This window comes from Sturnira hondurensis, unplaced genomic scaffold (assembly GCF_014824575.4).
Source record: "Sturnira hondurensis isolate 20B ecotype Veracruz unplaced genomic scaffold, ASM1482457v3 Scaffold0013299, whole genome shotgun sequence".
In the NCBI taxonomy this organism is placed as follows: Eukaryota; Metazoa; Chordata; class Mammalia; order Chiroptera; family Phyllostomidae; genus Sturnira; species Sturnira hondurensis.
In genome coordinates, this window is record NW_028085930.1 from 2,301,261 (window position 1) to 2,328,273 (window position 27,013).

The window sequence follows — 27,013 nt, forward strand, 5'->3', positions numbered from 1 at the left end:
GGACAGCAGTTCCGCATGCGCAAAGAAGAGCTGCCGGCCCCACCTGCCGCTCACTGTGGGCGGAGCCTCAGGGGCGGAGCCTCACTCCGCCTCTACTAGCTTCAAGACTGATTCGTAGCAATTTTGAGTTCGCATATTCGTATTCCGAAAAACTGGTGTGTGGAGCCACACATATAATTTGGAGTTCATTTGCACATTTTTCTACTTCTTTGCACGAAACTTGTAGCTTCATTATCTCCGTTTTACCAATGGAGGAACCGCGATCTCAGTACAGTCTTCTGCCACGAATAAGAGTATTGCACAATCCAACGCTGAAGTGTGACCTGCTTTACATTGTCTGCCCTACCCGTTTATTCTAATATTTTGTTAAGAATACATACTCCCGAGTCAGAACACTGGTGTTTAATCTTTGCTACTTCATGTAGCAGCTGCAGTACCTCTGGCAAGCTACTTAACGTCTTTTAAAGTCAGTTTTCTCTTCTGTTAAATAAGGGTCATGGGGATGAAGAACTCAAAGGTCTTAGAACGTGCCTGGAACGTAGAAAGCGTTATGTAAGTATTAGTATTTCTCTAGCCTTTGGGTCAAATGGGGGAAAATGGCGGCAAATAGCTGAATAATTCACGCTAAAACGCTCTGACAACTGAAGCCAAATTAAAAATACATACATACTTCTAATTACAGTATTTCTGATTGATTAACTCCACTGTGTGTGTGCCTGTGTGTATGTATCTACAAAACTGCCCTGAGCCTGGCCGGACCGGTTTCACCTTCGCGATGCTAGCAACCAGTCAGGTTTTTACAGGATGGTTGTTATGAGTCTGTTATGTTACTTGTTCTTCCGTTTCCATAGTCATTCTCTAACTCAAACTGTTATCACTTCTCCCCTGGACTACAGCAATAGCTCTCCAACTAATCTTGTAGCCTCTAGCCTCTCCTTTGCTTTGCTCCTCACTGCTTCCCTATCTTCTCGGGTACTTGATTTCTAAATTTATTCTAGCGTTACCCATCCTTGCTTATGGGTCTGTGTGTCCCTGAAAATGATGAAATGAAATGAAAGCAGGAATTTCATTTTAGATTTTCCTTCTGCTACAACACTATGCCCCAAACTTTAGTAATCTGCGTACCATCCCCACAATCTTTGCCAATCTGTATCCAGGTATTATTCACTCCATATTTTTCTAAAGCCAATTTCAATTCATGAAGTAGTTTTAGCTTCATCCTAAGCTATAATACTCTGTAAAATCAAGTTTATTGTAATCTCTATTCTTATTCTGGTACACTTTAACATAATAACCACAAAGAAGTCTAAACAGCCATCCATGTATCACTTAAAATCACATCACATGCTACATACCACAACAGTGCAGAGCATAACCATTACACAGAGATATCAATTCAATGTTCAGTTGATATTTGCATGATATAAAATTGTTATAGGTGTGTTTGATCCACACTTCATCTATTACCGCAAGCCATACATCCTGCAAGAATCCTCGGCCCCCACCCCAAGTTTAGGTTAGGTGACTCCTCTCTCATGTCTTCCTCCATCTCTCTATTCTTGCCAATAACACAGCATCTCTAACAATACATTGTGTTTTTGATAATTCTTTACTTGTTTGTCTCCCCTCTATACATTTCATGGCAGGGACTAGGAATTTTATCTTCTAGGTCTTCTATCTCACTGCCTATCATGGAATAGTCACTTACTAAGTGTTTGTTGAATGAATTTTTGCCGTAGTTTAGGGACCCCAAAAGGCAGATCCTGGGACAATGATTTGGATATTGATAGTTTGAGAAGAGTTTCCAAGGAACAGAATTGATGGATCAGGGAGAGTGAGAAAAGAAAGAAGAAAAAGAAAGGCAATATAAACATCCATTATTGAAGGCACTGCTTATTTCTTGAGGACCTTTGAGAAACATGCAGCATGCCCACATACATCTTGAGGTTGGAACATTTATTTACCCCTTTCATCCTGTACAACTTGTTGACAGGTTTTCTCTGGGGCTGTTAACTCTCTATCCTCCTGAATTGTTCTGTGCACAGAATAGAGAGGACTTCCTTACCTGATGTAAAAAAAGCACAATCTGTGGGCAGATGTGTTTTATAATGGAGAAACAAAGATAGTTTAAGCAATTGTAAATCTGATCTTTTCACCATTCTCATTTTAGTATTGGAATCTAAAAGTCATAAAACCTATAAAGGAGAGATATTGTGTGTGTGTGTGTTTTCTGATGAAATTAGAAAGTCTAATGAAATGTTTGATGAGTTTAAGATTCAGAGGCTAGAGACACCATACAGAAAGTTCTTTCATCCTGAGTTTTGCTTATATTTAGTTGGATCACTTCAGACGTGCCATCCTTAGTTTTTCTGAGTGTGCTGCCATCTGATGGTGGTAGGTGTCATAATCACCTGGTTCAATCATAAGACGAAGATAGCGAGGATAGATGTTTTTCCTGATGTTTGTAACCTTTTACAGACTGATTGAAGACTCATTGCTCGGAAATCTCCATGGCTCATTCATTTACTCATGAAGGTTTCTTCCCAATATGTCACCATACCAGCATGGTCTTCCAGAACCATCCTACAGTTATTCATAAGTATCCTACTACCCTCACCATGGCATTTCCAACCTCCTCTCTCTGCTGTTTTCAATCATCCATCTTTTAAACATAACTCTTCCTTTCTGAGTCCTTTATTTTTTTTATTTTTTTTTAGTTTTGCTTTTTTAAAAAATATATTTTATTGATTATACCATTACAGTTGTTCTATTCCCCCCTTCATTCCCCTCCACCCCCACACTCCCTCCCCCACCCTTCTCCCCCCTTAGTTTATAACCACGTGTCTCAACTTCTTTAGATTCTATATTTCCCCCACTATTCTCGCCCTCCCCCCATCTATTTTCTACCTACCATCTATGCTATTTTCTGTGCCTTCTCCCCCCTTCTCCTCCTCCCACCCCCCTGTTTCTAACCCTCCATGTGTTCTTCATTTCTATGGTTCCACTCCTGATCTAGCTGTCCTCTCGGTTTGCTTTTGTTTTAGGTGTGGTTGTTAATACCTGTGTTTGCTGTCCTTTCACTGTTGATATTTTTCATCATCTCTTTCTTGTATAAGTCCCTTTAGCATTTCATATAATAAGGGCTTGTTGACGATGAACTCCTTGAACTTGACCTTGTCTGAGAAGCACTTTATCTGTCCTTCCATTCTAAATGAAAGTTTTGCTGGATAAAGCAATCTTGGCTGTAGGTCTTTGGATTTCATGACTTGGAATACTTCTTTCCAGCCCCTTCTTGCCTGTAAGGTCTCTTTTGAGAAATCCGCTGACAGTCTGATGGGAACTCCTTTGTAGGTGACTGTCCCCTTATCCCTTGCTGCTTCTAGGATTCTCTCCTTCATTTTAGTCTTGGCTAATGTAATTATGATGTGCCTTGGTGTGTTCCTTCTTGGGTCCAACTTCTTTGGGACTCTCTGAGCTTCCTGGATTTCCTGGAAGTCTATTTCCTTTGCCAGACTGGGGAAGTTCTCCTTTATTATTTGTTCAAATACATTTTCCACTCGTGGCTGTTTCTTTCCCCCTTCTGGTACCCCTATAATCCGGATGTTGGAACGTTTAAAGATGTCCTGGAGGTTCCTAAGCCTCTCCTCATTTTGTTGAATTCTCATTTCTTCATTCCTTTCTGGTGGGATGTTTTGTTCTTCCTTCTGGTCCATTCCATTGATTTGGGTCCCATTTTCCTTTCCATCGCTATTGGTTTCCTGGACATCTCCCTTCATTTCAATTAGTTTAGCCTTCATATGTTCCTCCAATTTGTGACTGTACTCTACCAATTCTGGGAGCATCCTGATAAATAGTGTTTTAAATTGGGCTTCTGAGAGCCTGGCAATCTGTTGGTCACTTAGAGTTATTGGCTCTGGGACTTCTTGAGCCATCCTTTGGGTTGTTCGTGCCGTCCCCGTTGAACGGTTTGTAGCTGTTGGACTTCCGTATAGTTCGTTTTTCTGGCCTCTGGGTGTGTGTTAGTTCTCCAAAACTTTTGTTGTATCCAAACTTGGTTGTGGGAGAAGGCACAGTGTTTCCACCTATGCCTCCATCTTGGCGGAAGTCCTGAGTCCTTTATTTTTTTTCAACTCTTGTTTGGCTGGATTTTATTGTCAAGTCATTTTTTTTCCCCAAGAAGGCCTGTGGATATTTTCCTCCTGGCCTTTTGTTTTATTTTTTAAATGGTTGGAAACACCGGCTTATTGCTTCTTCCTTGAACAACATCTTGCCTAATACAATGTATGAGAAAACAAAACATACTCTAGGTATTTTAAGCACAAAGATTACAAAATAGCTGGAGAGACTAAAGATGCCAATAGGGAGGGAGAATTTTATTTGGGGTCAGGAACATCAGGAAGTTCACCACCACTGAAGGAGGCTGGGGTGCTAAGCTGCCACCATCACTGACAAAACCAGAAGAGAAAGAAACCTTTCTTCTATCTTCTAATCTCTGACAAGAAGAAAAAACTGAGATGTTGTAAACTTAAAAAAAAAAAAAAGCTGCCGGAGAATGGGAGACAGACAGAAATGTTAGGCTGTTAGTAGTTATGGATAAGCTATGACAATTCCTGTAATCCCACGAGCCTCCACTTCTTATTTACATATGAATTTTCCAATCTGTTTCCCAAAACTAATCCACAGGAGTGTACATTTTAAAAAATATATTTATTTATTTTTAGAGAGGGGGGAAGGGAAGGAGAAAGAGTAGGAGAGAAACATCAATATGTGGTTGCCTCTCACGTGTCCCATACTGGGGACCTGGCCCACAACCCAGGCATGGACCCTGACTGGAAATTGAACCGGCAACCCTTTGCTTCACAGGCCCATGTTCAATCCACTGAGCTACACCAGCCAGGAGGAGTGGACATTTTTTTGAGGATGCTGATGCACCTATCCCAGAACTAGCCCCACTTCACCTTCTTCCATTTCCTTTGCCTATAGCTAATCTAAATCCTTTCAGAAAGGCTAATATCTTTCTGCCCCCTATTTGATGTATTAAAAACACTTGGAAAATTCTGGGACAAAGGACATACTTTCCTGCCTAGCCATGCTGTGGGTAGCTTAGGCCTTACACCCCAAGCCCAATCTTTTTCTGTTTGTTAGCAATGTTTCTTAGTAAAACATTTCTTTTAAAGCAACTTTTAGCCTTGGAAGTTAATGTGGGTTTGTTTGTTCAATGGTTAACAAACATGTTTCTCATTTGCAAACCCTAATTCAGACCTCAGCTAGCACAGGGTGTCTAGGAAATGGAATGTAGTTCCTTTTAATTTCTAGAACTGGAAATACATAGGTGGGCCAAGAACTATCTTGTAGTTCTTGATATATAAGTATATACCATATGTTTATGATATATATTTAGAATTTCAGTGTATTTACTTAGAAAGAAAACCAGAAAATCTCTTATATAACCAGACTAAAATCATCAAAATCAGAAAATTAAGGACTTCCGCCAAGATGGAGGCATAGGTGGAAACACTGTGCCTTCTCCCACAACCAAGTTTGAATAAAACAAAGGTTTGGAGAAACAAAGACACAACCAAAGGACAGAAAATTGAATTATACGGAAGTCCGACTACATCTAACCCTTCAACGGGACGGTAAGAGGGGCGGAGCCAACAGCGAGCAGGGGTCGGGCAGGACAGGGACCCTGACCCAGGCGCGCAGGTGGACGAGAACCGGCTGGGGAGCGGGGCAGACCGCGGGTGCATATTCGCGCACAGTGAGACGGACCACGCGGGCCCCAGGGGGCGAGGGCTGATGGCGGTGGCACACTCGCGAGCAGTGGGACGAGACGCGTGGGCCAGGTGACGGCGGCGGCTGCGGCACCGGTGAGGGCCGTGGCAGCAGGCGGCGGGCAGGACGCCATAGTCCCTCTTTGACCCCGCCCCCACATACAGCGTCACAACCCAGCGACTTAGTTGCCCTGCAATACCAGTGAGAGCCATTGTCGCTCTTTGACCCTGCCCCCACAGACAACGACACAACCCAGCGACTTAGTTGCCCTTCGGCACCGGTGAGGGCCGGGGCGGCAGGCGGCAGACGGGACGCCAGAGTCCCTCTTTGACCCTGCCCCCACATACAGCGTCACAACCCAGCGACTTAGTTTCCCTGCAATACCGGTGAGAGCCATTGTTGCTCTTTGACTCCGCCCCCACATACAACGACACAAACCAGCGATTTAGTTGCCCCGTTCTAGTGAACATTTTAGGGCTCTGATCCTGCTATGGAACAGGCAAGAACAACCCGAAAGATGGCACAAGAACTCAAAGTCCAAGAGCCAATAACTCTCAGCGACCAAGAAATTGCCAGCCTCTCAGAAGCACAATTCAGGACACTATTTATCAGGATGCTCACAGAACTGGTAGATTATAGTCACAAATTAGAGGAACAAAGTCACAAATTAGTGAAACAAAGTCACAAATTAGTGGAATATATGGCTAAACTAAATGAAAAGAAGGGAGATGCACAGGAAACCAATAGTGATGGAAAGGAAACTGGGACGCAAATCAAGGGGGTGGGCCAGAAGGAAGAACAAAACATCCCACCAGAAAGGAATGAAGAAATGAGAATTCAAAAAAATGAGGAGAGGCTTAGGAACCTCCAGGACATCTTGAAACGTTCCAACATCCGAATTATAGGGGTACCAGAAGGGGGAAAGAAACAACCACGAGTGGAAAACATATTTGAACAAATAATAAAGGAGAACTTCCCCAGTCTGGCAAAGGAAATAGACTTCCAGGAAATCCAGGAAGCTCAGAGAGTGCCAAAGAAGTTGGACCCAAGAAGGAACACACCAAGGCACATCATAATTACATTAGCCAAGACCAAAATGAAGGAGAGAATCCTAGAAGCATCAAGGGATAAGGGGACAGTCACCTACAAAGGAGTACCCATCAGACTGTCAGCGGATTTCTCAAAAGAGACCTTCCAGGCAAGAAGGGGCTGGAAAGAAGTATTCCAAGTCATGAAATCCAAAGACCTACAGCCAAGAATGCTTTATCCAGCAAAACTTTCATTTAGAATGGAAGGACAGATAAAGTGCTTCTCAGATAAGGTCAAGTTCAAGGAGTTCATTATTACCAAGCCCTTATTATATGAAATGCTAAAGGGACTTATTTAAGAAAAAGAAGATGAAAAATATGAACAGTGAAAGGACAGCAAACTCACAGCTATTAACAACCACACCTAAAACAAAAGCAAACCAAGAGGACAGCTAGATCAGGAGTGGAACCATAGAAATGAAGAACACATGGAGGGTTAGAAACAGGGGAGTGGGAGGGGGAGAAGGGGGGAGAAGGCACAGAAAATAGCATAGATGGTAGGTAGAAAATAGGTAGTGGGGAGGGTGAGAATAGTGGGGGAAATATAGAATCCAAAGAACTTGAGACACGTGGTTATAAACTAAGGGGGGCAGAATGGTGGGGGAGGGAGGGTGCGGGTGGAAGGGATTGAAGGGGGGAATAGAACAACTGTAATGGTATAATCAATAAAATATATTAAAAAATAAATAAAATAAAATAAAAAAAAAAAAAAAGAAAAAAGAAAATTAATACTGGCCCTGGCTGGTGTAGCTCAGTGGATTGAGCACCAATCTGTGAATCAAAGGGTCACCTGTTCAATTCCCAGTCAGGGCACATGCCTAGGTTGCAGACCAGGTCCCAAGTAGGAGGCACATGAGAAGCAACCACACATTGATGTTTTTTTCCCTTTCTCTCTCCCTCTCTCTAAAAATAAATAAACAAAATATTTTAAAAAGAGAAAGTTTAAAAAAGAAAATACTGATACAATACTAATTTACAGAGCTTATTCAGACTTTGCCAGTTGACCTAATAATGTCTTTTATAGCACCACATTGCATTCACTTATCATTAATCTTCAGTCTCCTTTAATTTTTAATATTTCTCAATCTCTTCTTATATTTCATGATTTTTTGGTTAAAAAAGGCAAATTATTTTTTAAAAATCTCAATTTTAGTTTGCTTGTTACTTTTTGAGACTAGATTATATATTTTTGGTAGAAATACAATAGATGTAATACATGTGATATCAGAATGCATATGATGTGGTTTGTCCATTTCTGGTGAGATAACCTTTGAACTCTGTTAAGGTGGTATGGCCTGACAGCTCTAGTGTAAAATCCCTCTTTATCTTTGTTACGTTAAGTAGCTTTTGGAAAGACGTGTTGTGACTATGTAAGTAGTTTCCAATAATAGATACGTTGAGAGTGGGTAAGTATCCTACTACTCTTCAAAGTTTTACCCAGTATGCTGGCATTCATTAAAGATTCGTGCTTGAAACAATTATGATGAAGATAATGATTAGTGTGATGTTTAAACAGTGCTTTCTAACTCCAACGTTCTTTCTATGTTTATCAATCAGCTGAAGGGGACCAACATTTTGCCACCCAAAGATGCTTTTGGGGATATTGATTTTTATCTGGCTATTAAGAAACAAAAGACTTGGGAAGAAATTTTGGCCCCGCCACTTACTTGCCTAAGAGATTCAGGTGGAAAAGCCTGCCTCAGAAAGGAAAATTTAGGGTGTTCCCCTTAGCCTAATCTGAGTATGATAGATGGGAAGGATCCAGGCAGGGGCCTGTAGCTAGATCACCCTTTGTCGCATTGAAACAGGAATTTACCTGCCATGTATGTTCTGTGTAAATTGCTCATTTCCTTTCAAATAGCAGGCCCCTGCTCTCCCTTTCTCCTTTGGCCAAAATGACACATAAACCCAATTTTACCTCACTGTCTTTGAAATTTTCATGCTTACGTGAATTTACCATACATGCACCTATTCAGACCTTATTTTCTTTTGTTGATCTGTATCTATTAATTTGATTATTAGCCCAGCTAGGAGAACTTACAAGGTGGGAACAAAAGTATTATTATTTTTTATCCCATACACACAGCATTCATAATTAATAAGAATTCTTTTTTCCCCATTATTTATTTTTTATATCAGTATGAGATAATAGACTCCTAATTTACTCATTAGGCTGCAGTCTGTTACTATTAATATGCATTTTGATGTTGAAATTGTTTCAGGTTTGGTGAGTAGAAAACCTTCCATCGTTATGCTTTGACATCCCAGATTCTTTGAACACGTCCTTGCTTTCTGGCACAAGATGCCATAGGCTCATTTTATACTTTTTCTGCCCTGGAATTAACCACTTCAATAAGCACACTTGATTTCTTTTAGAGGAGAATAGCATTTATAAACTAAGGTCTGGTTGTGCCTAAGAAGTTTTAAATAACAGTTCTGCTCAGCCTTATGCCAGTTTATGCTTTTTTCAACATGTTTCCGTAGTTGAACTGTGATTCCTTTTTCATCTTGCTTATTGTTGGGTGCCTGTATTTACATATTGTGTTTGTTCTGATAAACTCAAGGAATTTCTTTCCCATCAGATCTAAGACCCGTTTGTTTTCACCATGGAACCACATACACAGTTTGAGAGCACCTTCCTGTTTGGTGAGTAGCCCTTCACATTCATCAAAAAGAACTATCTTCACTGTTTGTTCCCTCCATTTTTCTCCAACAACCAATCCATTTCTTCTCATTCAGAATAGGAAGGGGTGAGGCTTTCTATTTAGTTTAATGCTCTCTGGATTTGAGAAACTCGGTGAGAATTTTCAGGTCTGTTGATTTCCTCATAGGGTGTAGTTCGGGAGAAGTAGGCGGCTGAGCCACAATGCACTTATTTGCTTCTATTTATAACCTTCTATTTCCTTCTTTGACTACAAAGTTTTGCATGTTATGGCATTAAGTTATTGTTTTTTATCCATCACAAAAGAAAAATTCAAATCAATTTGTATATTAAAATTTTGTTGTAAAACACACATGAAACTTAAAGGAGATACCATTGCACATCTAACAAAATCGGTAAAATGGAACAGATAATACTAAGTGCTGTTGAACATATAAAATAATTGGAATGCCCTTATATTAGATAGGAAAGTGTAAACAAGTACAACCACTTTGGAAACTGACATTAACTATTAAAGCTAAACATGCACCTACTCTATTACCCAGATTCCATTCCTGGGCATAATAACCCAAGGGAAGTAAGTCCCATATCCACCAAAAATTTTTTATAAGAATGTGCAGTGTCTTTATTCATAATAGTCCCAAATTAGAAATAATTAAAATGTCCTTAAACAGGAAGATATATAAATAAATTGTGGTATTTTCACACGATGGAATACTACACAGCAATCAGAAACAGCATACTATGCCTATATCTACAGTATAGATTCATGTTTGAATGTCACAGACATTAAGTGAAGAAAGGCAGACACTACAGAGTACTTAATGTACACAGTTGTGGCTGCATACTGATATTTTGGTCAGTGAGGAACCACCTATATGACAGTGGTCCCCAAAGATTATAACGGAGCTGAAAAGTTCCTATCACCTAGTGGCACCATAGCTGTTATAATTTCACTGCAAAGCACATTACCCATGTCTGTGGTGATGCTGGTTTTATAAACAAACCTGCTGCACTGCCATATATAAAAGTATATGTGCTGTAAAAGTATAGCACAGAAAATTGTGCACAGTGCATAATACTTGATAATGGCAGTAAATGGCTACATGACTGATTTGTATATTTACCAAACTGTATTTTTATCATTGTTTTAGAGTGTATTCCTTCTACTTATTAAAAAAGTTTGCTCTAAAGTCATATGCATGGTTTATGTTTAAAAAAAAACTGTATGCACTGTTACATTGGGAGAAGCCTCATAGGTTTTTACCAAATTTCTTGATGGCAATCACTTTATTTTGTGTTTGATTTCGTATCATGTTGTTTTGTATAGTAACAGGCTGTACAGGTTTGTAGCCTGTGAGCAATAGGCTATATCACATAGCCGAGTGTGTGTATAGTAGGCTATACCAGCGATATTTAGCTGGTGTGCTGGGGCACACTGGTGTGCTGCAAGAATTTTAAAACACGCAACACCTGACTGTTGTGTCAGGGGCACTGACCTCTTTTCCCTTAGATTGTCAAATTAAAAAAATGACAACAGCCAACACAACAAGAGCTGTCCTGTGTGAACGAATCAAAATTATACCTATTTTTTGTCAGATTGGCAAAAAAAATGTTTTTCAATGTGCCGCAGATTTTTAATAGTTAGTTTTTATGTGCCAGGAGATGAAAAACGTTGAAAATCACTGGGCTATGCCATGTAGGTTTGTGAAACACCTGTGAAGTTCACGCAGAGGAAATCATTTAATAACACATTTCTCAGAATGTATCCCTCCTTGTTAAGAAGTGCCTGGCTGTATTGACATTTATATGAAGTTTAGAAACAAGCAAAACTGATCTATGGAGACAGAGGTTAGAAGAGTGCTTTCCTTTTGGGGAAAGGGCCTTGGGAGGAAGCACAAGGGAATCTGTCAGAATTTATAAATTAAATGGAAAAAGCTAAATTTAGCAATATCATAAAAAGCATAGATTCTTAAATATTTAGAAATATACAAAGTGAAAATGAAATGTTAAAAATAATTGAAAACATTAGATTTCCATCTCTTTTTTTAACCCTCTTGATCCATTTAAATATTATGAAAGTTACATCTTCTTTATAAGTTTGAAAGAAATTGCCCACAAATCAGCCTGGGTACATTGTCTTTTAATGGATTTATGTCTTGACAACTTTTCCAGTATTGTTTTATTGCCATTGTTCTGCATATATCTACCTCATTTTGAATTAATTTTGGTGTCTGTTTCTAGAATATTGTTTATTTCTTTATTTGTTTTTTCAAAAATGCTTGACTTTGGAACCATGATTGAGAAGGTCGACATTAGGGTTATGATTGTCTTTCGTGGCAGGTTACTGAGCGCCGCGCTTTTGCTCCTATGCTGCCCCCTCTGTGTTTACTGCAAGTTGGCCAGCATCTTGAGCAAACTGACGATCAGTGAGCGGCGTCGACGAGAGATCCCGGCCGGCGACTCGGTGCCGAAGTCGGTCCGACTCGAAGGCCGTCCGGAGACGCTCCTGTCTGCGCCAAGCGGGCTGCCGGCTCCCCGCCACCCAGAGGGCGGCGCTGCGGGAACCGCCTCCGGAGACAGGGGCGCCCCAGGGTCTCCCGGTCACAGGCCTGTCTTGTGACGTACGTTGTCTACGCCCGGGGGAAAAATACCTGCAGAGATTGATTAGCTACCAACTGTATTATCTTGATTAGATTTGCCGGAGGTGTTTTATTTGTTTATGTCTTGGCCACTCATTCGACAATTGACAGTTCTGTCCTTTCTCCTCCTGGACGTTTTCGAGACTCTCATCTCCTTTAACTGAGCTTGCTGTTTAGTTATGCAAACAACGATTTGCTAGGAAAATGCACACTCCCTGGCAGCTGAGCGAAATAAAAGAAAACAAACAAAAAACACTTGTAAATTTAGAAAATTTTTGGAGGGATAATTTTAAAATCCTCAGTGAGTTTTTACGTTTTACTTTAAAATTATATATTTTTTTGCTCTTTAATTTTTTGGTTTGTTTGTTTAATTTCTAATTTATTTTCAGGTATTTATCTTTGCCCTGAGAGCTTCATTCTAAGGAATTAGCCAATCGCACCTGCTCACTTATTTAGCTTAGTTTAACTTTATCAGACTAAACTCTTATTTCTGGGACTTCAATTTTATTCTTATTTTATTCTTATTCTTATTTATTCTTATTTTTACTATTGTCGTAATTTTTGTTATCTGTCGGATTGCTAAAACTGAAAGACTCGCGAAGACACGCACAGCGGAATCCAGTAGAAAACTCCTCGGAACCGAGGGGGTTAATCCTAATCCCGCCTTCCCATCGTCCTCTCGCGAGATTTGAAGCCGGAAGTCAATTATAGTGCAGGAATCTCTACGAGGTGGCAGCTCTGCTGAGGTTGGCGGGAGCCGAAGGTATCAGTCTGATCTTTGCTCTCCGACCTGGGCTTGCTCCGCTCCAGGGGGTTGCGGGCAGTTCTCCCCGCCTCGGGCCGGCAGGATGCGGGTGGCTGTGGCCGGCTGCTGCCACGGCGAGCTGGACAAGATCTATGAGACTCTGGCACTGGCGGAAAAGCGGGGTCCCGGGCCGATAGATCTTCTGCTGTGCTGCGGCGACTTCCAGGCGGTGCGCAACGAGGCAGACCTGCGCTGCATGGCGGTGCCCCCCAAGTACCGCCACATGCAGACCTTTTACAGGTGAGGTGCGCGGCACGGCCCTCGGGCCCTGCGCTGCGAGGTGCGACTGGCTAGCAGTGGGGAAGAACCCGGGGTGTCCTCGACTCCCCTCTGCCACCGGCTAGCTGTCTCCCTTAGTTCCCATCTTTGTTCAAGCTGCGCGTCTCTCGGAACCCGCTTTTACTAAATGTCACTTTTCTTCTCTCCATTCACCTGGAAGGAGAAAGACCCCTTATCTTTCGGAAGGGGTCGCAAACAGAGGGCAAAATGTGAAGGAAGTAGTTGACAGGTTGATCAACTACTTGATAGGTCTCTGGGACTAGTTCATTGAATGATCCTGAAGTTTAAATTGGATCCGTACAATGTGCTAGTACCGGTTCTAGAAACTAAGGTTATAGCAGTGAACTAACAAAGTTCTTGACCTCAGTGGCTTGAAACTCAAAGTGGCAGCCCTTAATTCTTAAGGACAAAGATAGACAAGTTTTTGAATTGTTTATTTTATTTTTCAGTTACAGTTTACAGTTAATATTATTTTACTTTAGTGTCAGATGTGCAGCATAGTGATTAGACAATTATATACTTTACAGAGTGACCTCCCATGTGGGAAATTTGTTTAAAAAGAGCTTTTTAACTTTTCACGGTGAGCTCAGATTTTTCCTTAAGACCTTATTTTGCTTTTCTCCTATGTCGAATTGCATAGGCACACTTAATTGCTTTTCTATATGCTTCATTTCTGCTGTGCCAACTGACAACTTTACTCTTATGTTCTAGGTATTACTCTGGAGAGAAAAAGGCCCCAGTTCTCACAATCTTCATTGGAGGAAACCATGAAGCTTCAAATCATTTGCAAGAGTTACCATATGGTGGCTGGGTGGCACCAAACATTTATTACTTAGGTATGTGTTTGTGGGTAAGTCCTTGGTTTGATAGGATGGAAGGGTCTGTTAAGATTTGTATACCAGTTGGGAAGTGTCTTGAGATGTATGGTGTTTTGGCAATTCTCTCAATGTGGGAATTTAATTAAAATGGTTAAGTAGGTACATGAAAATATATCCATGCTTCATCTAGTGTTTTAAGCAATAGTTAATATAACTGCAAAGACCTTCCACACTGTTTTCACTTGCTTTATTTTCACCTCACTCTTTTTATTAAATTAAAAAACTTACACATTTTTATATTGGAAATTGTTAAACATACACAAAAATAGATAATAGTAGAGGCTTCCCCCACTCTCTGAGAGTAGACTGTTTCTATGAACACTTTCATAAGGGGAAAACTTTCATTCATTTACATGCAAAATTTTTGAGTGTTCCCAGACCCAGAAGATAACCTACCAAATCCTACCAGTATGCTTAATCACATCCAGTATTATGCTGAGTGTAACTTTCTTACAAGCTCTCTTAGACTTTTGTGCTACTGTAGAACACACCTTGCTAGTGGAAGCACAAAATAAATCCAGATAAAGTACAAATGCTTAGATCCAGTTCAAAGCTATGGTGGCTTGATGCTGACTGTAGTTACTGGGGAAGGAGCTTGGTGGGGCCACTCTCCCTGCTCTGGGTGCACCCTGCAAAACAAATGCTGAATGCTCTTTTGGCTTTTCACCTTTTTTGTGTGTGTGTGCAAGCAAAAATCCTCTTCACGTTTCTTTCAGTTACTTAAAACAGGTACTAATGTAGGTGTTTCATAAAAGTGAAGTGGTGTAATACAAATTTTTGAAAAGCTGGGGACATCTGTATAATGAATCATTATACCTATTAACTAGCTTCAGCCACTATTATCATTCGGTGCCCTTATTTCAACTCATTTTCCCCTAAACTATTTTGTGGGAGAAGGTAACTGGGGTATATTAAAGGAAATCCCAGCCATGAGATTATTTCACCTGTAAATACTCAGTACATATTTTTTAAGTGATAAGGATTTTTTTAAATACCATTACTATGGTACCATTATTACACCTAACTAAAGTAAGAGAATAATTCCTTATTACCTGTTGCCTAGTTCATGTTTCAATTTCCCTAATTATCACAAAGATGTCTATTTTACAGCTTACTTGTTCAAATAGGATCCAAACAAGTAACCTCATCATGATACTCTATTTTCAAATAATTTTAGGACTGCATGGAATTCTAGGCCTCTAAACGTCATTCAGTTAGTAAAGAGATTGATTTTGCCTATAGTAATCTTATTTAACTGTGCAATTTCTCAGGTTTGGCAGGTGTAGTAAAGTACCGGGGTGTAAGGATCGGTGGAATCTCTGGTATCTTCAAATCTCATGACTATCGAAAAGGTATCGTTGTTCTGAATTGTTTTTAAACTTTAAAACTTGAATGCCCCGGGATAATTTAAGCATAATGTATAGTATGACTTTTACATTGGATTTTTTTATGCACTGACTGATTTATTCTTAAATTTATATTATAAAATATGATATGCATATGGAACTATAGGGGACACTAAAATGTATTGTCTGTGTATCCACCATCTAGCTTTGATCAAGTCTTAGTATTCTTGCCATTTTTAGTTTTGATTTTTAAGAAATATCCCTGACTGGTGTGGCTTAGTTGGTCTGGCATTGTCCTACAAAGCAAAGGGTCTCCAGTTCAACCCCTGGTCGTGGCACCTGCCTGGGTTGCTGACCACATCCCTGGTTGGGGCTGTGCAAAAGGCAGCCGATTGATGTTTCTCTCACACATCGATGTTTCTCTCCCTCTCTTTCCCTCCTTCCCTCCTTCCCTCCTTTCCCCTCCCTTCCACTCTCTAAAAATTAGTAAATAAATTTAAAAAAAGAAATGAAACAGCATAGATAAAATTGAAACATTATTATCAGTGCTCAATCCCATTCCTTTTATCCCTCCCTTTCTTCATGAGGCTGTCACTATTCTGAATCTGGTGTTTACCAATCACTTGATCATTTTGTATAATTACCATTACCTCATATGTAACAGCTTTAAACAATGTATTACATAGCACGTTTTCAACGTCATATAAATGTGTCATTTTGTATATATCTTTCTGCAACTTCTTTGTTTAATATGTTCTTGAAATTGATGTTGATACATGTAATTCCAATATATTCATTTTAATTTGTGAATAGTATTCTGTTGTATAAGTACAGTTGATCCTTTAACAATGCATGATCAAAAATCCATGTATGAATTTCACTGCCCCAAAACTTAACGTGTCCCTTGGTATTTGTGAGGGATTATTTCCAGGACACCCCATCACCACCACCGATGTGGATACTGAAATCCATGGATGCTCAAGCCCCCTATGTAAAATGGTATAGATCAGTGCACACATTTGGCCCTCCACATCTGCGTACTCCCAACTGCAGACCAAAAACAGTATGGGTATTTATTGAAAAAAAAATCATCTGTAAGTGGACCTGTGGACTTGTACAGCTCAGACCCATGCTGTTCAAGGGTCATCTGAACACCACACTGTACTTATTCGTCCTGCAATATCTGAATGAATTATACCGTGGTTTAAAAACTAAAGGAATAGTTTGGATTCACATTTGATTAAAAAATTTCTTGAATTAAGTTGGTCACTTAAAACTTACATCCTCAATGTAACTGTTAAGTTACAAGTCTGTTCCCAGTGCCCTGCTCTCCATGATTCTAAGCTGTCTCTTACATGGCTGGTGAGCATGCAGATTGGAAACAGTCGTTGGAGGGACAGTTGGTTATCTCTGTGGAAATTATAAAAGTCCTCCAACTCAGGAGTTCTATTTCCAGGGATGTATCTGTAGGTAGATTTCATATGTGCAAAATGATGTCTGCACATTTATTTATTTCAGTTTTATGTGTAATAGCAAAAGGTAGGAACTTGTTAAATACATCTTGGTATATAACTATATAGTATCATGCTATGAAGCCATTAAAAATATAAAGGGGAAAAAAATCTATGTGTAACTAATAGGAAAAGAACTCCAAAATAAGTTAAGTGGAAAAAAAAGGGCACAGAACATGTATAAAGTCTACCGCTATTTGTATAAAAAGGGGGAGAATAAAGGCATAGGTAAATTATATGCAGAGATGGTATTCTGGCATAACATAGGAAACCTGATTCACATTAGCTGCCTCTGGGTGGTGCTGCTGATGGCTGCAGGATAGGAATAGAAGGGCCCCTCCCATTGTTCTGGCAATTTTAGTTTGGTAAAATTTATATGCCATTGTAAGTATATAATTCAGTGGTTTTAGTAAATTTATTGAGTTGTGCATTTAGATTTTACCACCATCTAAATTTAGACTATTTCTGTGACTCCTAAAAGTTTTTTGGCTATTTGCAGTTAGTCCCTGCCCCTGCCCGCCCTAGGCATCCACTCGTCTGCTGTCCAGGAGGAACAGTTTTTACTCTATACCTTTCTGAAGGTATTTTTTTGAGTTTGTGAATAAACAGTATACTCCAAAATGACATACAATTTAATTAAAAAATCACAAGCCCCCAATTATCTAGAATTATAGTTTATGATCACTTACTAGTCAAAAGTGTCAATATATTAAGAGCACTGTTTTTTACAAAATTTTTTTTAAAGATTTTTATTCATTTCTTTTTAGAGGGGAAGGGAAGGAGAGAGGGAGAGAAATATCAATCTGTGGTTGCCTGTCATGTGTCCCCCGCTGGGAACTAGCCTACAACCCAGGCATGTGCCCTGACTGGGGACCAAACCGCAATCGTCTTGTTTGCAGGCCCGCGCTCAATCCACTGAGCTACACCAGACAGGGCTGTTTTTTTACAAATTTTTAAGAACCAAAAGCATTGGTAACAGACATTACTTTTAGGGAAATGTATATATCTATTTATAGTTGAAGTACTTAAAGGTGTTGAATCCTGTTTATTTCTTTTCTTCCATTGAAGGTCATTTTGAGTGCCCTCCTTATAATTCAGCTACCATAAGGAGTATATATCATGTGAGAAATATTGAAGTCTATAAATTAAAACAGGTATGTAAAAAGTACATTATGGCAGACATGAAAAAATGTTAAAGGTACTTTGACCAGTTTGGTTTATTACTCTCATGAAGAGCTAAATTCATCATTTCTGAAATTTGGATTTTGAGTTGTTTTTAGGAAGTTCACATATGAACATTAAAATTTTTTATGGTTATAAATTTATTTTAGTGAGTAAATAAAGCATTTAATTCATGATTTCAGATATTTTTACTTAGGATAACACTAAAGAATATATATCAAAATAAAGCTACACTTTAAAGAAAATATTAAAACATTTTATTTTAAATAATGGTATTAAGTAGAAAATAAATTATAGTAAAAGTGACAGAAATGTGGGGAAATTGTGAAGATGGTATTGAAACACTGACTTAACTGGAGAGTTGGCGAAGCTAGGTTTTTGGCTGAGAACCCATTCAACACCTGACACTGGGCTAAGCAGTTTGCACACATGGTGTTTCATGTAATCATTGCCACTCAAATTCTGTCACATTAAGGATGAGAGGCCAAGGCTCAGATAGATAAGCATCTGCCCAAGATTTCCCCAAGTAGTTAAGTGCTAGAGTGAGTCTGAGTGAACTCGGGCACTTGCCACCGTACCACGCAGCCTCTGTGGGAGATGAAGGGTGCTCGTGGGCATTTATGTAATGCCCGGCTCATAACACTTCCTTACTTGGAATGATTTCCCCTTTCACTTGTCCAAAACCCACCAGTCTTTGAAGACCCAGTTTAGATACCACTTTCGAACCAGTGTTCCAGTTTAAAATCATCACATTTCACTGAATTTTCATTGCACTTATTGTCCATATTAGTTATTCAGTGGTTAGTCATATCTTTTTTGTATTTTGTATTGTTTTGAACAGTTACTTATTTAAATTTAGTTTTCTAAGTGTTTGTTTCAGATTACTTGCAGGTGCTGGGATCAGTCAAATATAGCATATACTTTGTGTCTACCATGAAGACACCAGCTACCTTAAATACACCTGATACGATTTATGTAGTTAAGAGGGGTCTTTTTGGTGTATACTATGTGAGTCCATTAGAAAAAAAAGTAGATTCTATCTTTAGGTTTACCATATTGTTTATGTTAGATGTCTTATGAAATCTGGTGTCTGTGGATCTTAAAACAGTTTCTTTACCAAAAAGGGTTATTACATATTTTAGAATCCTAATGCTAAAGACCATGGCTGATTGACAGTTTAATTGAAGTGTGCTTTTTTTGACTTGCCTTCCTGGAAAATAAGGATGATTTGTGAGGCAGAGAGAAAGCTGTTTCTTTTTGCCTCCATGAGTGAGTAGATCAGTATTTCTGTGACTTCCTTACATAAAGACCCTTAGAATGCATTACACAAAAATTCAGAGATTTCAGTGGGTAAATGGTTGTGTGGTGGTGGAGAGAAGGAAGGGGAATTGCTTGTGGTTCATCTGTTTTTAAGAGTTTTGTGTGGGTTTTTTTGTTTTTTGTTTTCTGTTAAAGCTGAAGCAGCCTATGGACATATTCTTATCTCACGATTGGCCAAGAAGTATATACCATTATGGAAATAAGAAGCAACTTCTTAAGACTAAATCTTTTTTCCGACAAGAAGTGGAAAATAACACCTTAGGAAGTCCTGCCGCCTCGGAGCTTTTAGAGCACTTACAACCTACTTACTGGTTTTCTGCCCACCTTCATGTGAAGTTTGCAGCCTTGATGCAGCATCAGGTAGAAAACACAATATTTATTCTTTCAGTTAACAAACACTGAACATCCATGGGCTACGCACTGTTGACACAGTTGTAAAGTTAGAGAAAGAAATGCAACATAACGTCCTTTTGCGAGTAACTCAGTCTCCGGTGGGGGGAAGAGACAAGTGAGCAATGATAATTAGTGTAATAAGTTTGTCACAAAAATCCTAGGGTGCGGTGGGAGCACCTGAGCTGGGAAATGGTGACATGGGGTGTGGACGGAGAGCCGAAGAGAGAAGCTTGTCCGAGGGAATTGGTGGTACTAGGAAGAAGGAGATGATGAGGGTAATCTAGGAAGAAGGACCACAATGTGTGCGAAGGCAGAAGTCTGAGCACACGGTGCTTTGGGAGCTGCAGCTAGTTCCCTCGGCTGAGGCACAGCCGCTGGAACAAGATCGCAAGTGCCTTCTGGGTCACGCTCTGGAGTGTGGGTTTTCACCGGAAGGAATGGGGAAAGTTGGAGAGCGATGAAATCAGGTTTCCATTTTTGAAAGATTAGTTTGGCAGCAGTTTTGCAGCTGGACTGGAGCGATATAAAATAGGAGGTAGAGAAGACTATTTAAGCAAAAGAGGAGATTCTAACCTAAGGCCAAGGGAACATCGAGAGTGAAGCAGGGTCTAGAGATTTTGGAAGTAAAATCATCAGGATTTGGTCATGGAGGGAGGAGGGAATCTAGGATGACTCTTAAGTTTTCCTTGGGTAACTGCATGGATGGTAGTGTTTGATGGAGATGGAGAATAAATATATGCCTACTAGTAGGCTTTTATGGAAATATGTGGTATTTTCTCTCACCTCTGATTCCAACTGAACTCTGATTTTCACATAAAATATTTCAAAGGGAAAACATTTAGAAAATGCTGGGTTAGCATAGTTAGAGATTTCTTCTCAGAGGCTCTATAGAATTTCTGAGTCTTTACTGTGCTGATGGGCATTGCCTTACTCCAAGTGTGGGATGGGATTTCCAGTGCTTCCCAAACTTACTTGACCAAACACTTTTCAGTGGTAGAGATGCACTTTATGTTCCTCAAACACAGTTTGGAAGGTTCCATCTCGAAACATTCCTGTAGGCCCCTTCTGCTGGGGACTTATTCTCCCCAGTTTCACTGGGAGAAGGAGGCGAGGTTACTCCTTTCATTGTCCAAAGTCCAAGTCCTCTCTTTGTATCAGTCACCTTTTCCACATCTGTCTCTTAGGCTCCTGACATGCTTGGATTTTTGTTGAAATATCTGATTTGCCACTCCCCCCCCACCCCCACTCCATGTCTTGTTGTCTGCCAGAGACTTGTCTCTGTATTAACAACATACCTGGTCCATTTCCCTTGGCTTTGCAACCTCCTCTGACTTTGCCAGTGCCCTCTTTCAGCCCTGCCACCAACACAAAGATGACCTTTCTTCAGAACTGCCCTGCAGCCAGGATCTGCCGTAGTCCTCTCAGTCCTCGTGTCTCCCAGCTCTCAGTCCTCGTGTCTCCCGCCTCCCAGTTCCTCTTCACAAGTGAATTTTGATGCCTGGTCCTCAGCAGGGCGTCTCCCAGCTGGTTTCCTTGTAGTTTTCCCTCCATGTGCCTTACTATTTTCAGTGAGCCATTTTTCTCACTGCTTCCAACATGACCTTTATGTTTGTGACCCCTTACATATTTCTTTCTGACAATTGACTTTTCAAAAAATAGCTTTATTGGTGTATTATTTACATAAAATGTATTAGTTTAAGTGTATCATTTAGTATTTTTTGTACAAACACGAGATAATGTTTAGAATCTTTCCATCACCCCAGAAGATCCTCTGTGTCTGTTTGCTGTCAGTCCTTGTTCTCATCCTCAGCCCCAGACGACCACAAATCTGCCTTGTGTCTCTGTGGGTTTGCCCTTTCTGAACCTTTCATATAAATGTAGTCATAAAGTGTATCGTCTTTGGCATCTGGTTCCCTGTATTTGCTTGTTTTTGAGGTTCATTTAGGTTGTAGCATGTATCAGTATTTTGTTCATTTTTATTATTGAATAGTATTTCATTCTGTGGATATTCTGCATCTGCCTTTGATGTGTCTAAGAAATCTTTGCCTGACTCCAGGTAACGACGGTTTCTTCTCTGATTTCTTTGAAGTTGTGTACTTTGAGTTCTGCCAATTTACATTTAAACTCCTCTGTTATCTTTATCCTTTTGTTATATGCTTCAATTTATGTGTTTAGTGCTCTGACTTAACATTATCATCATTATTTTCTGCTCTGACTTTTGTAAGGAGATCGAAGCCCAGAGAGTTTGAGTGCCATAGTTGCACAAGTGAGTGTACAGCTCACTTGCTTTGGAAAAGTAACAGTTGTTCCACTGACCCACAGCTTTGTGTAACAGAGATTGTTTCCATCCTAGTCAATGTATGAATTATCTGTGATGTTTTTATATTCTTACCTAAATCATGGTTCGTATGTTTAGGCCCAGGATAAAGGACAGACTGCCAAAGCAACCAAGTTTTTAGCCTTGGACAAATGCTTGCCACATAGAGACTTTCTTCAGGTAAAAAGAAAATGAAATAACTTTGAAATATAGTTTTACTCTTCCGATAATTTAAAAAATTAATTTTTGTTTTCTCAATTATTAATTAGTGCTTTTTGTCATTTATGTTGTCTGAGAATTCTTTGGGATATTTATACTACATTAATATTTTTAGGCTACTGAATTAAATTCCTTTTAACTTTGGTTGTTGTATTGAAATCCATAGAATATTATTCCTTAAAATTACCAATTTCTTCCTGTAGGTAATAGAAGTAGGTCATGACCCCAGTGCTCCTACTCACTTGGAGTATGATATTGAATGGCTCACTGTTCTCAGGGCTACAAACAATCTTATTAATGTGACTGGGCACCTATGGAATATGCCTGAAAATAATGGTCTACATTCAAGGTAAGGAAGTATGATCTTACTTAGGACTTGCTCTCACCATGCATGAAAGGTTTTTGTGTCCCCACCCCCTTTTTTATTTTGATTAAAGGGAAAACTGTTAAATGAGTATAAGAATAATTCAGGTTTTATAAGAAAATAGATTGTTGAACATCAACCCAAATAAGTGTGTAAGTGATTAAGTGTGCATAAAACTATAATGTGGTGGAGATTTGGTTCACATGTTAAAATAATTTGTACTTGCTTTAGGATGTAAGGACAGCTTTTTCTACTAATTGTTTTTATTTCAAAATCGTCCTTTACTAAATTAATTATAATTTTACTAAGTGGAATTTAGATATATGGCTTATTTTTTATCCTTGCAGCTGAAGTTCATAGTTAGATTTCATCATTTATTATCTGAGGCCAATAAAATATAAAATACTCTTCTTTTGTTCTTTTATAGGTGGGATTATAGTGCAACAGAAGAAGCTATGAATGAAGTATTGGAAAAATTGAATCGTGACCTTCAGGTTCCACTTAACTTTAACATGACAGCCGCTTGCTATGACCCCAGCAAGCCACACACACAGATGCAGCTGGTTCATAGGATCAGTCCGCAGACCACTGAGTTTTGTGCCAAACTTGGCATCACAGACATTAATGTCCGTCTTCAGAAGGCCAAGGAAGAACACCACTTGTGTGGTGAATATGAAGAACAGAATGAAGCAGGGAATAATGACTCTGGAGAAGATCCTAGTGAATATAACACAGACACATCTGCCTTGTCCTCTGTTAATCCCGATGAAATAATGTTAGATGAAGAAGAGGAAGAGGAAGATAGCTTTGTGAGTGCACATAGTGACGTGCGTACAACATCCCCAGAACCTTCTTCTGATCAAGCTTCCGACTTCTCTGCAAGCTTCTCTGATGTCAGGATCTTGCCAGGTTCCATGTTTGTTTCTTCTGATGATACTTTGGGCTCCCCGATGGGCAGAGAGGAGAAACCCGGTGAGGCTGTGGAGTCTGCAGCTGGGAAGGACTTAACGGGAGTGCCCCTGAAGAGGCTGAGTGACGAGCGTGAGCCTGAACAAAGGAAGAAAATGAAGAGGAGGAATCAAGCCATCTACGCTGCGGTAGATGATGACGGTGCAGCATAAGGCAGTTCATTTGTCTTAGTATATATGTAGATACGTGATTTTTACTACTGTATTTTTAGAGTTGGGTTTTTGACTCAGGACTGAACTTTATAATGATGAAGTTACATAGAGAATTGATTTTGCCCTTAGGCCTTTATATATTTCAGATACAAACATATTAAAATTTCATCTGTTTACTTGATTGAGTACCCTTTTTTTGAAGATGGACATTACTTTCATTTTTTTCAGCAAAGCTTATTGAATACCTACTTTGTGCCAGGCGCTCTCCTATAAGACGGCACTATAAAGATGGCTAACACAGCTTTTTTTTTTTTTTTTGCTCCCAGGAATTACTACTACTGTGAATATTTTGGTTAATAAAATATGGCATATTTCTATTTTGTTTTACAAAGTGAAGTCATTATTGTATGTATAATTATGTATGGTTTCTTTTCATTAATTGTAAATATTTTCCCTGGTTGGCTCTTAATGTCTGTCACATGAAACTGAAGATGGGAAATAAGATTTCAGGAAATTAATTACTTTAAATGCTGAACATTGGTAAACAAAAAAATTTATGCTGAAGTGCTGCAATTAAGGTAACTCTTGACTTTTGCACATTTCAGCCTTAGCCTTAATTTTAATGTGACTGTCGTGCATATATCACAATGTGTAGGTTGTTTTCAGCACAGTTCAGCTTCATGTTAATTATGAGCAGGGATGGAGGTGCACAAATCCTGCTCTTCATGCTGCACAATGGCTGCTGTCATTGAAGTATTTTTAAAGAGCCATGTGGAGAAAATCCACCTCTGTCCTCTTCCTAGGGAAATTGCCTAAGGAGACTGTGGCCCTGCACTTTGGGTCAGGAGTCATGGAACCCAAAGACCGTTCTAGGCTCTCACAATCCCACAGTGGTGCGAGTCCAGGAGGCAATCTAGAATGATGGCACAGATGGCTGCCCTTTTGTCAGCTTTTGACTTGAAAACAGTCTAGGACTTGGGGATTTTTATCTGAATTGCCTTCCATTTTTTTGGTTAACTTTCTTATTTGAGTTAAGTACTTAATTCACCTACTTTAATTCTCTTTATTTATATAAAGTATTTAAAAACTACTGATTTCACCATCACTGATTTAATTAAATCCCATAAGTCTGACATTTAGTATTTTTCCTCAGAAATTCTTAATTTAGATACAAGAAGAGAGTATGTAATTAGATATAAAATAAGTAATAGCTAGTAGATGGTGATTCTCAAAAGAAATGGATAATTTCTATAGCTTATGCATTAAAATGAAAGCACAAATACTAAAAAATAAATAAATGAGAGAAATAGCCACTGAAGCAGGATATTTACATAAACATAAGATTACTCTGTGTAGCTTTATACAATATATATAAATTTGATGAATGATTAATTTCCTATGAAAATCAAATTTTCTGAAATTTATCCTATTAGCGGTAAAAGGTGAAAGCATTTCCATAGAAAGAATACAGAAAGTTATCTAAAGATTACCCCTACAGCCCTGGCTAGTGTGGCTCAGTGGATTGAGCAGTGGCCTGCAAACCAAAAGGTTGTGAGTTCGATTCCCAGTCAGGGCACATGCCTGGGTTGCAGGCCAGGTCCCCAGTAGGGGATGTGTGAGAGGCACCTATATATCTCTCACTCATTGATGTTTCTCTCCCTCTCTCCCTTCCCCTCTGTCTAAAAAAGTAAATAAAAACATTAAATAAAAAACGTTATTGCTATTAGCCCAGATGGTTTCAGGAAGAAACTACCAAACCTTTTTAAAGACCAGATAATCCCTAATGTTAATAAACTTTTCCAAAATACAGAAAATGAAAGTTTTGTTTTATATGAAGCAAGTACTGTATAACATTGAGACCTAAGTTTGATAAAAATGACACATAAAACAAGCCAATTTCACAGACAATATTAATGCAAAAGTCCTAAATAAAATAAAAATAAAAATAAAATATTAGCAAACAATCTATACTGTATTTCCAGATCATATAGCATGACTGATACTTTGACAAATTTCAAGGGCCAATTCTGATTTTTTTAATAATAAAATCTAATCTGTTTAATAGGGAAATACTGTCAGTCAAGAAGCAAAATGACACCTGCTACTTCTGTCACATTTTAACATTGTATTGATGGAAAGTGCCATCGAACAAAACAAGGAGGGGAGTCAGAAGTGCAAAGGGGGCACATTCATGTGTTAAAATATTTTAACTTCCATGGCTGAAAGTCTTTTAAAAGAAAGGGTTTATTAGGCAATTGCTAGCCAGAGACCAGTCTTGGGGAAGGGAGTTGTAAGGAGTAACAAAAATAGTATTTTCCCTCTCACTCTCTAAGTATTGGGGACTGCCCTTCTTGGTTTCAGAAGCTGTAACCCGCCCATGGCTAAGGCTGAGTAAGAGACCTTGGGACCATAAGACACTAAAGAGACAAAACATCCTCCTGGCAGAGGCACAGCCTCTGCCCCCTTTACTTCACCCTACTTGGCCCCTGGAGGATGGCTGGATAGTCAGTCAATGACGGGTAATATTCCTCAAGGGAGGGACAATGTAAGACAGCCACAGTTACCAAGGGACCATCAGGGAAAGACTTAGGGGACTATAGAAAAGGGGTGATGGACCTTCACCCCTTTGCCATAGCCTGAGTCTTCATTCTATCTGTAAAAAGTCTAATCTTTTGGCTGCCTGAATCCCCCCGCCTGACTCAAGCCTGAAACTGCCAGAGGCAGGTGTGGCCCTGTGCTAGAATGAGGTTTCTGGGGCAATCAGGCCTAATAAGAAAGAATGCATGAAATCCTGTGAAACCTGCCTTGCTAAGAATACCCTCAATTTAAATGTTAAGGGCCCAAGCATAAAATTGAGTTTGTTCCCCAAAGTTTTATGGCCCTTTGGCATCACTCTATCTGACCCTGACTCGGAATAAACCTGATCCAGACTCAGAATAAGCCCTTATAGTTCTTTGAATGTTATGTATTCCTTGATCATTACTACCTGACAGTAATTGATGAGCTTTACCTATATGCTCCATATTACTATGCAAACTAAACCCCAAAAAATCCCATTGAGAAAGAGGCTTGAGGCTCTTCTCTGAGAGATTGGCCACATTTCCTCGCCAA

At 39.4% G+C, this 27,013-nt stretch overlaps 1 protein-coding gene across 1 annotated transcript; it reads left to right on the top strand.

Annotated features, from left to right (window-relative positions):
* Positions 1-9,445: 9,445 nt before the first annotated feature.
* On the top strand, positions 9,446-24,083 carry DBR1 (debranching RNA lariats 1). The gene is made up of 9 exons (XM_037061205.1): positions 9,446-9,509; positions 12,760-13,212; positions 13,963-14,087; positions 15,401-15,481; positions 18,055-18,140; positions 19,624-19,848; positions 22,298-22,378; positions 22,621-22,766; positions 23,209-24,083. The coding sequence occupies exons 2-9, from the start codon at positions 13,016-13,018 to the stop codon at positions 23,900-23,902; spliced, it is 1,635 nt and encodes a 544-aa protein (XP_036917100.1). The 5' UTR covers positions 9,446-9,509; positions 12,760-13,015; the 3' UTR covers positions 23,903-24,083.
* Positions 24,084-27,013: the final 2,930 nt, after the last annotated feature.